The sequence below is a fragment of the Diplotaxodon limnothrissa genome, linkage group LG8 (genome assembly GCF_057381915.1).
Source record: "Diplotaxodon limnothrissa isolate DT_005_m linkage group LG8, D_limnothrissa_male_GT1.1, whole genome shotgun sequence".
In the NCBI taxonomy this organism is placed as follows: domain Eukaryota; kingdom Metazoa; phylum Chordata; class Actinopteri; order Cichliformes; family Cichlidae; genus Diplotaxodon; species Diplotaxodon limnothrissa.
In genome coordinates this window covers 5,594,906-5,608,388 of record NC_140603.1, presented here as the reverse complement: position 1 = coordinate 5,608,388, position 13,483 = coordinate 5,594,906, and the positions used below count along the sequence as shown (strand labels likewise).

Sequence of the window (13,483 nt, the reverse complement as noted above, 5' to 3'; positions counted from 1 at the left end):
AATGCTGATCTTGTTACCAAATGTATCCTTAAAATATTAGTTAGCTGCAGGGCCAGTGCTGATGTGATTAAAAACAGCAGTAAGACAGTCAACAGTTACACAGATTCAGTGTGTTACATGTGGTTTCCACGTCACAGTAGGCATGAAACAGCACATTATTATAACTGAAAAATTTTAAAAATTTTATTCACAAATTTAAATGCAGGTTTTACAATCATTCTGCGTGTGTAAGAAGCAGGTTGGCTTTTCAGTTTGTGCAGCATCCCTCCTGTAGTCAGTACCCGCCAAGTCCCGTGTATATTCAGCGTTACACCTACAAAAGTACAATGCGACCCAAAAAGGGACACACGTGATGTAAATTTTGCAATGAATCAACAAAATGTTGTCAAGCAGCTGACAAATGGAGAGAGAGGGGGGGAAACAGCACCCATTAACAGCGTGGCTTATACAAGTTCAACCGAGTTGGATCCACACTGAGATGTCCCATTTATGAATGAAAGATGGCGCCGGTGAGGTCGGCTGCCGTCACGACTGCTCCGACCACTTTTTCTTTATCTTTGTTTTTTAAGTTAGTTTTCAGCGTTTCTAAATCGGCAAAATCATCACCATTGGGTACATTAGGTATGACAGTGACACTCTTGTTTCTATTGGTATACAATGTACTCACAATTCGAAGTTTTTAACTCCGGATCCGAGCTGGCCGAGTGAGATCTTACCCTTCATTCTAATTTGTGTTGTACAGTTATTTCATTTTTAACCTTAATTTATATTTTATTCCTTCCTAGTTAAATTTACCCTTTTTAATTTTTCATATTTATTTCCTATCTTATTCATAGCCTTTTCCTTTTTTGTTTTCTTTAGGTCACGAGCAGTTGTCCAAGCATTTCACTACATATCGTACTGTGTATGACTGTGTACGTGACAAATAAAATTTGAATTTGAATTTATGGCCCAACAAACAACACAGCACTTCACTTTGCATTAGCTGAATTAGCTTCAGAGTGAAGAGGTGAAGTTACTTTTACCAAAAATAACGTGGTGATCTTTAGGGACATTTCTGATTAATCATACTGGGCTGAATATTGAATACAAGTGCATTCTTAAAGCAAATTTTAAATGTTACAGTTGATCTCAGCTGCTGCTAGCAAACTTTTTTTTGTTATTTATTAAGGAAATATATTTGTTTGGCTATTAAGCTCCCTGTTGTGGCAGAAACATTCACTCAACATTCACTTTTAACATTTCAGCATTTTGGTAAATGTGGATTTTTTGCAAAAAGATTTGAATATTCTAGAGGTAAACAGAAAACTAAGGCTAGCAGCTAGTTAGCTTTTTCTTTTTTATATTATACACATGCAAAAATAAATTTTCTATTTGAACACTTAAAGTTGTTTCATGACCTCAATTACTGAACTAGAAGGTGTTTATTAGAAGGGCTGGTTAGTGACTTGTTTTACTTTTCAACAAAGCTGTGCTAATTATTTCCACTCTTTCTGCTTTACTTAGCTAAACTGCTACCAGCCAAAGCTTTTGATTCACCGTACAGACTTAAGAGTATTACTCTTTTCACTGAACTCCCACTTTGAAAAAAAAGAAAAGAAAAAGGACTTTGCTTTCACAAACTGAACAAATTAAATAAATAAATAAATAATCAAAATGTGGAGATAATGCTGAGTCACTTGAATGCCAAGGCTTCATTATCTATCGGGTAAATGGGATGCTAAGACTAGAAGCCAGTTACCTTAAATTAGCATAAGTTTAAACAGGAAAAACTCTGCTAGTTTCTATATAGAGAAATTACAGTCAACTAGTCTTCTGTCATCCTCTTTTTGAGTTTGTAACAAGAACTAAATGTATTTATTGTCAAAGTGCAAAATGTGGGCCAAACCAACTGAGAAAGTATCAATTTTGCTGGAACTTTTGTTTTTACCTTTAGTGCCCGGGAAACTCTTTTAAACTCTTTTAATAACAACCAATAATTTTCCTTCTTTCCATTTGTGAAAAATTAGTGCCATTAAAAAAATGTCATGTCGTTTGCTACAATCAGTCAACAAAGCTGACATGTCAATATGTTCCTATGGCAACAAAACTACTACTACTAACCAAAGTGGTGTAAGTAACAGTGACAAAATGTGTTATTTTTACCCTTTTGTTTAAACAAACTGAAAAGCACTGATTGACAGACTTAGACACCTTCATCCAGACCTTATGCTAAGCTAAAGCTAACCAGCTGTGTTCTGTAGCTTCACATTTACCATACAGACATGTATCACTCTTCACTCAACAAGAAGGTAGATAACTATTTACAAATATGCCAAATTCTTTAAGCTGTGTTGATCAGGCAAATATAAAAAAAATCTGCAAAACAAAACAAAAAATAATAATTAAGGAAATTATGTATTGCACAATGTCAAGGACGAGTGATTTCTTTTGCTACTATTCTGTACAGTTTGTGAGTAGAAGTTCTGTCTGGCAGGTTGTGTATATACAATGTCTACAAGAAAATTTAGTAATACTAAGGTGGCATTCTGTTTGGGGCTGTAGATGTTTCTGCAGATAATTAAGACCAAAGTGAAGAAAAACAGTCATCTTCATTCTGATCCTGCTTTTAAACGCTTAGTATGGTACACTAGTATACACAAATACTTGATATATATGAGACAACAATATGTGCACACATACAGATTCTCTCCAGTTTCAGAGGCACTCCCTATTGTTAGGTCAGGTGGTGTTAGTTGACAAAAATCTCTAAATTCTCATTCTAACTATCAGAATCATCTGTGTGATTAAAAATATCCATCCTTTGTAAATTCCTCGGAAGACGTCTTAAAAAGCGGCAAGTTGTCCTTTCAAAAAATAACTTTGTCTTTTATATTCCCCTTGTGTTTTGTTTAGGAGGAAATCGTCCGTGTCCCTCAGTGCAGGTCGATGAAATCTGAATCACTGTTCATACCTCCAGCCAACCACCTTTCCATAGAGGCCCCCTCCCACCCCAAAAAATTCCTTTTTTCTTTTTCCTTGTTCTCCCTTCATTTAATGCTCTTTTTACAGAGTCTGTCAAGATAGCGAGAAGTGAAACAAAAAACTTCTCTAACTGCCTTGAAAATAAAAAGACTGTAGAGAAAAACAAAACAGGTTGTTTAATAGGAAGTCTGAAGAGAGGTCAAAGGTCATATTTTCTCATCGGTCATCTCCAGGAACTGGGCATACACATCTCTGGAACACTCTCCTTTTTGGTTGAACAGAAACTTGTAGTAGCTGCCATCAGCACAAATAGCTATAAATTGAGGAGAAGGAGAAAAAAATTAAAAATGAGTGTTTGTACCAATACCACACACAGAATTCACCACATGGTACTACATCAGATTAGGAAGTTATAAAAATTACAAAATATTGCTTTTTCATGATTGACAGACTATTCAATTCAATTTTATTTATATAGCGCCAAATCACAACAAAAGTCAGACATGACCAAACACTGCTCCTCAGTGAATCAGGCACTAGCTAGTTTCCAGGAAGAGAAGGTGAATAGCTGATGGGTACCAAATTCACAAAGGCCTATTTACTTGACTCTACTTGGCTTTTAGGGTTTTCCATTAGGTGGTAGCACCTTACCAGGTACCTAGTAGTGATGTCACTGAATGAGTCATGAGAGTGCCTCCATCACAAGAATCAAACCTGCCACTTTTAAACCTGGCAATGAAGAAAATAGTCTGCCTTGCCATAACGACTCAAGGTGGTGTTCAATTGTAATTGAAAGCTACAAACAAGCAGAACAGAGTTGAGTGGGTTCTAGTGGAAAAGAGGCAAAAATAGGCAAAACTAAAATGTGTAAAATGACAGCATCTATAACTTATGTTATGTAAAGACTCTACAATAATACAGAGGAAGCAGAGAAAACCCCAACGATCATATGACCCCCTATTAGCGAGCGCTTTGCCAACAGTGGGAAGGAAAAACTCCCTTTAAACAGGAAGAAACCTCCAGAAAAACCAGGCTCATGGAGGTGCGGCCATCTACCATGACCAGCTTGGGGTGAAGGAAGGAAGACGGGACAAAGACACACCATGGAAGAGAGCCAGAGAAGCAGCAGTACAACTAAAACTCAGTGACTGATTGTGCGCTTTGTGCCCATACAAGTCAATCTCACAAGAGTGAGAAAAGACCAATAAATTCAAACGTTTGTTGTGATCTAATGAGCTCTCTCAAATGCAACATCAGGTTTAGGCAATTAGGACACAACATGAAATAAAATCATAGCAAACTGTCCAAGACACCCATTTTTGTTCATCTTATTCCTCACATACAGAGTCTTGAACGATCAGCCCCACCAATCATATAGCACAGATTTCATCGTATATTAGTAAATAAACCCAGTATAGCACTTCACTTTTAGACTGCAGGCTGACATATGGGTCCTAGAATTTCCAAAAGTAGAACTGAGGCAGAGTCTTCAGCTGTTCTTGTGGAACCATGATCTTCAGGGCACCCTGAATATCCATTATGATGCTATGGGCTTTGTTTTGACAGTTGAAGATAAAAGAACCAAACACTTAAAGCAAGTTTTTCGTCCATGGATTAAGCCATGAAACAACATGTGTGTAATCAAGCTGTTTTTTAATGAGAGCAGCACTTGAGCCTTAGCTGAAACGCTTAGAGCTGAAGTCATTTGTGGAACTACAATCTATGAGGAAATGTTAACGTGTCTGGAGCTGAGTGTGAGGAGGAAAAGAGAGAAGTCCAGAACATAAACTAAAATGTTTTTAAAAGAAAGATATAGAGAGACAATAAGCTAGCTACAATAAAAATACATTTTAAGACGATATTTTGTTATAGCCATCCAGAGTTGCTGTGTAAAACAGACTAAAATCAGTGCCATCCCTCCCCATTCTGCTGGTCAGATGATATTAAACTAGAGCTTTGTGGCCACAGAGACGCTGCTTATGTTTGGAGAAACAAGGAAGAGGCATCTAACCTATGGAGCACTGCCCCACAGAGTGAAACACGGTGGAGGTATTGGGGATGCTTCAGTGCATCTGGAACTGGGAATCTAACAAGGTAGAAGGAATCATGAAGAAAAAAGGATATGTGAAGATTTTGAAAGAAAACCTGAAGCAGTCAGGAGCAAAACTGAATATTCTTGTTTCTGTGTGCAAAGTAGAAAAATGCAAACATCCAAATCAAACTAGGGTGTTTGGAAAAGCTGTTAGAAAGCATTCACTCTGTTTAACAGGTTGGGGTAATAATTCTGTCCTCGTCTGCAACTGTCAAACACTGTTACATGATCAGACGATGAGTTGGACATTACAGAAAATATCACATGTGTCTGGAACCTACCTATGACGGCATTGGGCTCTGTTCCAAAGGCACACACACAGGGAGAGCCTGAGGGGACCTGGAACTTGGAGAAGCTCCACTTAGAGCTGAAATATTTAGGCAGGAAGCTGGCTGAGGCCAAGCTGCAGAGACAAAGATAAACAGGGTGTTTTAGGCTTTATGTTTATAACACTGCATCGGATTTAATTACTACGCAACAGATTCTTCTCATCATCCAAGTTCAGAAAAAAGAAACACTTAAGCAAAGACCAACCTTGACTGTTTGTTCCTTTTTGGGTCCTCTGCAGCAAATATGTGCACTGTGCCATGGTCACTGGACACACAGATGAGGGACGCGTCCTGATTAAAATTAATGCTGAAAAGACAGTAGACCAAGAAAATAACACACTTTCAGTGACTCAGATACACAGAGGGACAAAGTAAAACCTGCAAACTGGTTGCTCTATTAATGAGTGTGCGACACAGTAAGTACATTCCATTAAAGCTTTGCTAGACAGGCACTGAAAGATATAGTTAAAGCTTTCAAAACAGTACAGCCCATACCCTGATTTCTTCCTAAGACCAAATTATATGGGAATCCCTCCTGTAGACTCATCACCAGCAGGAGGGACCATACTGCCCATTCTGCATATTGTCAGGTGCCCTGTTCAGTCCAATCCCTGGCTATAGAGGCTGGGCTAGGACAAGGAACCTCACCTTTTGGTGGGAAAGGAACTTGAGGCAGTGTGTCAGGGTGAAAGGCACTGGCTAGATAATATTCAGTGTTCAACTCAAGCTAGGACCCTAGAACCAGTCTCTTGAACAGGAGCTGCGTTCCAGTCTGGAGCTGCATTCATTAAAAGGCAACAGGCAGTGATGGGTACCTCGGCTCGGCTCAATTGACACCCCTTCTCAACGAGAAGTCTGGGCTCGGGTGAGGCTGACTGCTGAAGATATCTACCTATTCGGAACCATGATAACAGGGTTCTGGCGGATCGGAGCTGGCTTGGCCCAGGCTTATCGAAGAATTAAGGAAGCGGAACCGGCTGTTCAAACCCCACAAGGCTGCCCGCTGGGATTGAAATGATGGGAAGAGGCGTGAGTTTCTCAAAATGGGCTCATTGAGTGCAGCACGGAGAAGATCTTGGAGAACGCACGGCTGCCGTGAATACTCAGAACAAGACCTCTGAGTGAAAAACTGGATTACATCTGGAGGGTCTAGCTCGAATAACACCTTTGAGCGCAAATTCGATCACATCTTGGGGAAGTGCACTGCGGTCGTGAGTTCTCAGAACCTGCTCTTTGAGCAAAAAGAACGACAACATCACGGAACGTAAGTTTGGATAACATCATAGAAAGCTCGCGGCTCTCCAACGGGAGATTGAGAGACCAGTGTTGGACTGTTAGAACAGCTCTGAAATTCATATGAGTTGTTCGCACTAAAGTAAAAACCATCATCACTTCATGCGGAGACCCTCTCGGCGCCAGCGGCGGTCTCAAGCCTGGAGCTGAACAACAACACTCTGATAACGACTGTGTTGAGTCTGTTCCTTCCCATTCCATGCAAGGCCACCTGGGTTGGCTGGAAGACTGTTTACTTAGCCTAGCAGGGCGAAGGACACTGTCTCAGCTGAACTCTGGACACGCACACATACATATACACTGATATGCACACACTCATCCCCCCTCCCTTTCCAAACGCCTTCGACGCTTATTCCCTTCCGATGCTGACGGTGGATCAAGGAGACCAGCGCACAGGCTGCAGGCCCGGATGTACTGTCTAATTCGGCTGTCTCTAACCCTTTACCCACCCCTGTTGCTTGTCATGTGTTTCTTTGGTGTATTAAGAGTTTTTTCATGTGCTATGTGCAGAGGTGTCTTTTTTTCTGTTCTCAAACTGAGCCCTGTTGGAGCTCAGTCTGGGGGGAGTTATTTTTTTTCTCCTTATCTTTCCTCATGTGGTGCATTTTCCATTGTTATACCTCTCTGACCTGTCTTCCCCATGTGATGTTTGTGTAATGTATGTATGGTCAGAAGGGTAAGTCGGCGCTGGCAAAGGTCGGCAGCCTTAGCCCAATTTCCTTCGGGGTCAACCTTCAGGATCAATAAAGTTTTATTGAATTGAATTGAATAACTGTACAGTTACAATGAAGGCTTGGTCCACATTGTTAAGTCCAAGCTGGACTTATTCCCAGCGGGTGGCTGGACCTCGACAAGAGCTGCCTTTTTTCTCTGATTCTTTTCATAATTTTTATGGACAGAATTTCTAGCATAGCCAGGTTGCAGACAACTTTAGTGGGCTCAGTATCACATCTCTACATTTTACAGATGACATGGTTCTCTAAGCCTCGAGCTAACCTCCAGCTAGCACTACGGCGGTTCACAGGAGAGTGTAAAGCGACAGGAAGGAAAATTAACACTTCCAAATCTGAGGTTATGGTTCTCAGCCAAAAAAGGGTGGAGTGCCCTGTCTGGGCCAAGGACAAGCGGCTGCCTGTGGAGGACTTAAGTATCTTGGCGCCTTGTTCACGAGTGAGGGAAGTGGGAGATTGAAAGACAGATTGTAGTGGTCCGCTGTGATAAACAAAAAGCTGAGCATAAAATCAAAGTTGTCGATTTATTGGTTAGTCTATGTTCCTACACACAGAATGAGACTGTTGATACAAGCAGCAAATATTAGCTTTCTCTGAAGGGTGGCTGGTCTTTGACTTAAAGATAGGGTAAGACGTTCAGCCATTCAACAGGAACTCAGAGTAGAGCAACTAGCCCTCCACATTGACAGAGCTAGCTTGCTAACTTATTATTTAATCATTTTGACATGTTTCTCATGCTGTTAGCATTGTGCTAAGCACTTACCAGTAAATGTTAGCTGCCTGTGAGCCTCGTCTTAGCTCCTGTATGAGCTGACCTGCAGATGTGTCAAAAATTCTAATGAGTGTCCCCTGTGGAAATATAACACAGAACACAGGTTAGTAAGAAATACAGCAAAATACACAACTGAAGGAGTGTCCCTTTACTACTACTTTACTTAATTTTCTAAAGTCCGTACTTTCTCTGATGCAGTAGCTATTCTTGTGCCCTGAAGGTTGAGCGCTATGCAGCACAGTGCCCCCTCATGGGCAGGGATGTCAACTGGAGGCTTCTCTGTGTTGGCAAGGTCCACAATCTGTACGTGGCCTGAATGCGTCCCAGGAAAGGCCAACAGAGAGTTGTTGCTGTTCGGACACAGCACACACAGACCTGAGGAGGACAAGGAGAGAAAGCGAGCAAGTGTTGAAAATGTCACACACCTGAAGAACAGTACTTCCACAAAAAAAAAAAAAAAAGATTTGTTGCTCTTAAACAAAAGGAACATTTTTAGCCACTGAGCTCAGTTTTTTTTTCACTTATTCTTTTGACCAGAGCAGTAGAACATTTGGGACTACAGTTTTGGTGATTAATACGTTTCCAAAGAATCAGCATGGTTTAATAGCTTGAGCAAGTCACAGTTTTATTCAAAGGGTAAACTGACCTTTGGGATTGTAGCAGGTCTCAAACACATGTAGCTGATGTGGGTTGTGGGTAAAGGTGAACACTTTGATCATTGAGTCAAGGACCACCACAATCCTAAGAACCAGGGACAACCGACACACAAGCAAAAATGTAAACTATTAAGTAATGCCAAAAAAAAGGAAAAACAAAATTTAAGAGTTCATTTTTTGGATTTAAATCTTTATCAGCCTGTCTCACTGATGTTAAGATCCTTTATTTTATTCATTTACTCTTTTTTTAAAATGGAGTGTGAATAAAAACAACCACGCTATCAGCAAACAAAAAGATCAGAATACAAAAAAGAGAAACAAAATCATTAGAAACTGCTGCAATAATAACTGAGCTACCTGTCACGTCGAAGTTTCACTGCTTTTACTTCTGTTGAGAACTCAATCTCAATGACAGTCTTCTTCTTCAGGTCATCCCAGATCATCACTGGAGAACAAAAAAGCCGTCACATATATAAAACATACTGCATGTTCTACAGGAAGTGGCATTTTAGTGTTGCAACATATACAGCATTTAACAGACCTTAGTCATACTGTGCAAAATGTGAAAGTATGGTGGAAAAGTAAAACAAAGGGTTATCTGCCTTGGACCTGGAGATATCCCACCAAACTGATATGTGTTTTGCTTCTTTTCCATTGTAATTTCTCAAAACATTACTTTAAGTACTAACAGCAACATCCCACTGAAATCCATAGTTAACACCCTTTGGAACAAAAGCTGCAGAGTGGACAGGTGAATGTATGCATTTATAATCTGTGGCTTTTAGTACAAATAGCAAACAGGTGAGATTCTCACTGTGTATGACAGAAAAAAAAAGAATCTTTCTTAATATCTAAAAGTGATCATTTGTCAGATTACAGGACTGATTTAAATCCAGTATTGACAGTAAAGCAAACAAAGCTGACAAAACATACCTTTGTTAGTTGGGTACTTGGGTTTCTTGCCTCCTCCCACTAGTGCTAAATAGTTACACCTGAACAGCATCTCCACGTGGCCAACCCCACCCTCGAGGAATTCTGAAAATGACATTAATGGGCAGTAATGTAAAATACTGTAAAATACAGTAAGTGACAGTAGTAGGTAAAAAGAAAAAAACAAACAAAAAACTGCACTGCTTGCAGTCTCTTAACTGTGGGTTAGCTCAGAGAAAGGAGAGACTGCAGACCTAAAGCAGTTAAATTTGAGTTTAAAGAAGTGCAGGTCATGTGCTTGGTCACATGCTGTCTTAGCCATGTGCTGGGTGAAATGTCCCCATGTTTCAGGACTTGCAATGCAGTTACAACACTGACTTCCTGTGAGCAGCATCCGCCAAGTTCTAACAATTATTTTGCCTTTGTTTTAAATCACTGAACTCTACACTGTATGGTATTCATCGTTTACATTCGATTTAATAATATAAGACTTTCACTCAGATACTGTTTTTCTCTTACTCTATTTTATTGAGCTATACATTGTTTGGCTTTTTTGTGTTGTTTTTACTGCTGTAACACAGGAAATTACCAACTTCTGTGATAAAGCATATCTTATGATTTATTATGTACTAAGAAAATTATTTAAATCAAACTGTAAAGTAAAAATATATCATCACTCAATGTGCCTTCTCATGCAGACAGCTGTATGTAAAGATCTCTGGGTTTCCCCACACATGGACTTTAGTAGGGTGTGTTACCCAGCTATAAAGAAGGCTCCCCAAGTGTACTCTGATACTGGACAATGCCCTCACTCTTATTTTAGGGTCACTTGCTGCTAGACAGCCAGTTCCTGTCCTTCCTATCCAGGCTTTTCAGGGTGCTTTTTTGGTGGTCCTCATTTTCACTCAACTGTCTTGAGTCTTGCAATCAGATAGACTCCAACTCCACAGTCTTTGACTGCAGCCGACAATCCACTTTCACAAGGAATGTCCATCAAGAACTGCAAAAACTGAAGGGGGGCTACTGTCACCAGCTGCAGCCCATGATGGTAGAGGATTTTACTGGAAAGGCAGCACTTATACTCATATATAAGTATGATACTTTTTAATATTTCTAACAAAGTATGGGTGCTTATCCATTCACGTGAACAGACAAGTATGCCCATTGTTAGTGTTAGTCCATTTTTATTATATTTGTCCTCTTCAAATTAAACTAAATCAAGGAATTCTTGTGGAATTTCTTTTCAAAGACTGTTTTCCTGTCACTGACTTCTTTTTAAAATGGTTTAATATTTCCACACTGCTTCTTCTAATCCATTATCTAGTATGTGAGCAAACCAGTGACTGTAGAAAATAGTATTTACAAAGTCTGAGGCGTAAAATCCCTACCAACAAAAAATATGACCAATCTTTGCAGTCATGTTACCTTGTTTCTCCTTCTCTTTGAGAGGATCCGTGTTGTACACACGAAATCCATTCTCCATACCGCAGGCAAAGCATCCTGTAGAGAGACACCGAGGTCAAACAGCAGAAATCACAAGATGAACACAAGGTTAATCCACTGTTGTTGCCATACAATGTGGTTCTCGTAAATGACTTTACAATATCAGGTCATCTCAAGATTTACAGTAATGAGAACGCACTACATGAGGACACTGGGAAGAATGAGATGCATAGACAAGTGCAGCCCTTATATAGAAAGTGTTTGGATCTCTTCTGGAATTCATATGAAACTGCCGCATCATATGTTGACAACGACGACAGTGACGTTTAGTGCCATGGCCCCATAGTGTAGTAACAATAAGTTAACTTCAATCTTCACAAATGTGGCTGACGAGTAACTTTAACAAAAGGTTATGATAGAATCACACTCCAACTTTACGGCCTGTGTAAACGTTGGTGGGTGGGGAGCTAGGAAAATGTCGATTTAACGTAAACTACAAATGAACAACATGTTATCTGTATTTTAGAAAATGGACAGTCATAACGAAAAACTGATCACCGGGAAAGCTAACATAAAATTATGCAATTAAGGTGCATTAATGTCGGTTTAACGTTCATTTACCGAAGGGAGCTGTTAGCATTGCTTAGCTAACACTTGCTGACACCCGTTGTGGTCACAGTAATGACTAGTGCGATAAAAACTTAGCTTATATTAGCATTTGTGCTAAGTTTAAATACAAATCAGTTAGTTAATTTCCTCGTTATAGAATTCGACCATTTTTTATCATGTCTGTACCAATTTTTCTAGTTTCTAATTAAGACTCGATAACTGGTTAGCTGAAAACAAAAACGCTAACTATTTTTCGGATAGGTTAGCCTAAGCTAGTATTAACGTTGAGCGCTTAAAGTTAATGTTTCAAGAAGAGAGAGCACGTAGCCATATTTTCACAATGGACTACAATATGTGAACGTGAAAAACTGCAGTTGTTATTTTAGGTTTTATATTTGAAGACGCTGGCTCAGTAGTGATAGATTAGCATCAACGATGCTCCCAAATCACGTTTGGGAGGACAAACCCCCCACCACGACGCTTCATACCATGATCCTGGTTAAATCCAGCATAGAGGAGTCCATTCCCGTGCGGATTTGAAGGCAGTAAATTCATTATTGTGACAGAACAACCGAATGCCAAACAGCGGTAACAAGTTAATCCAACAGCTGCTGTCTGAGAAGCTAACTGGCTACCATTCCTCCTGACTGTGCTGAATAGGGAGGAGGAAAACAAACGAGGCTGGTTCCTTCTCAGGAAGCGCTGTCACCAGTCGGGAGATCAAAGAGGGTTTGCACCATCCGCTAGCGCATTCAAGAGACGAGAGCAAATGCTGAAATAATTGCAAAAACTTCGTTTTTACTAAATGTTGCTTTCCGACTTAACTAATAAACGCGTTTTTAAGATCCAAGGGAAAGTCCATCAATATGTAATCCCATCCCATTCTATTGCCCTACAGTTATACGTAATATATACCAAGCACCACGGTTTAATCTGTATTTATCGTCACGATAGTGCATTAAAATATTGTATTAGAAATCATATAACAACCTACCGCCGATATAGCCCCAGTGGCCTAATGGATAAGGCACTGGCCTCCTAAGCCAGGGATTGTGGGTTCGAGTCCCATCTGGGGTGATGTATTTTAAAATGAATTTAGTAAGACTTGGTAGAAAACTTGAAATTTAGACCAACACAACTGCTGGTTTATGATCAGCGGAATCCTGGAGGGTCGCTCATCTTTATTTAATAGGGAACTGTAGCATTACATAGCCTAATGTGGCAGTTCTCGAAGTGAAACATGAATATATAAATACAGCAAAAATAAAACGTCATCAGTGTTCAGTTATGTTCACATGCTGTCATTTAGGGCGCGTTTTTGTTCACGTACTATCGGCGTTGATAGTACGTGAACAAAAACGCGCCAGACGCCCTAAATGACAGCATTTGCTCCAGGAGCTGCAGCTGCAGAGCGCCTGTCCATCTGCACGGTATGGCAGTCCTTTATTGATACTTGTGCTAATAAATGCTAAACTATTGTTTATACACTGCTAACATGGATGTGGTATGCTATCAGTGAATGCCATCGGAGTTTACTGATAGCAAACTGTGGTATGGAGACGACTGTTTATAATATTTCTAGTGATACTAGACTCATCAAGTCCCGATTTAATTCGATTTATGCTGTTATCAGTGTTTGCAATGATAGCATGGCTGTGGTGTCA

At 39.9% G+C, this 13,483-nt stretch overlaps 1 protein-coding gene and 1 non-coding gene across 2 annotated transcripts; one reads left to right on the top strand and one right to left on the bottom strand.

The window, feature by feature from the left end:
• Positions 1–1,190: 1,190 nt before the first annotated feature.
• On the bottom strand, positions 1,191–12,494 carry wdr45b (WD repeat domain 45B). The gene is made up of 10 exons (XM_085360351.1): positions 12,308–12,494; positions 11,193–11,267; positions 9,771–9,872; positions 9,195–9,282; positions 8,828–8,922; positions 8,366–8,556; positions 8,173–8,258; positions 5,591–5,692; positions 5,338–5,459; positions 1,191–3,277 (listed from the first exon to the last, which is right to left on the bottom strand). Exons 1-10 carry the CDS (start codon positions 12,372–12,374, stop codon positions 3,171–3,173), a joined length of 1,035 nt encoding a protein of 344 aa, XP_085216477.1. The 5' UTR covers positions 12,375–12,494; the 3' UTR covers positions 1,191–3,170.
• A 329-nt stretch (positions 12,495–12,823) lies between these two features.
• On the top strand, positions 12,824–12,896 carry trnar-ccu (transfer RNA arginine (anticodon CCU)). The gene has a single exon. It is a non-coding gene; the product is annotated as a tRNA-Arg (tRNA).
• Positions 12,897–13,483: the final 587 nt, after the last annotated feature.

Excerpts from the sequence above, each read along its gene's own strand:
- wdr45b (XM_085360351.1), bottom strand. The coding sequence starts at position 12,374 with ATGAATTTACTGCCTTCAAATCCGCACGGGAATGGACTCCTCTATGCT. Across the intron at positions 5,693-8,172 it reads CAGGCAGCTAACATTTACTG|CATTAATTTTAATCAGGACG; the intron begins GTAAGTGCTTAG and ends CTGTCTTTTCAG. Across the intron at positions 3,278-5,337 it reads AGAGCCCAATGCCGTCATAG|CTATTTGTGCTGATGGCAGC; the intron begins GTAGGTTCCAGA and ends CTCAATTTATAG.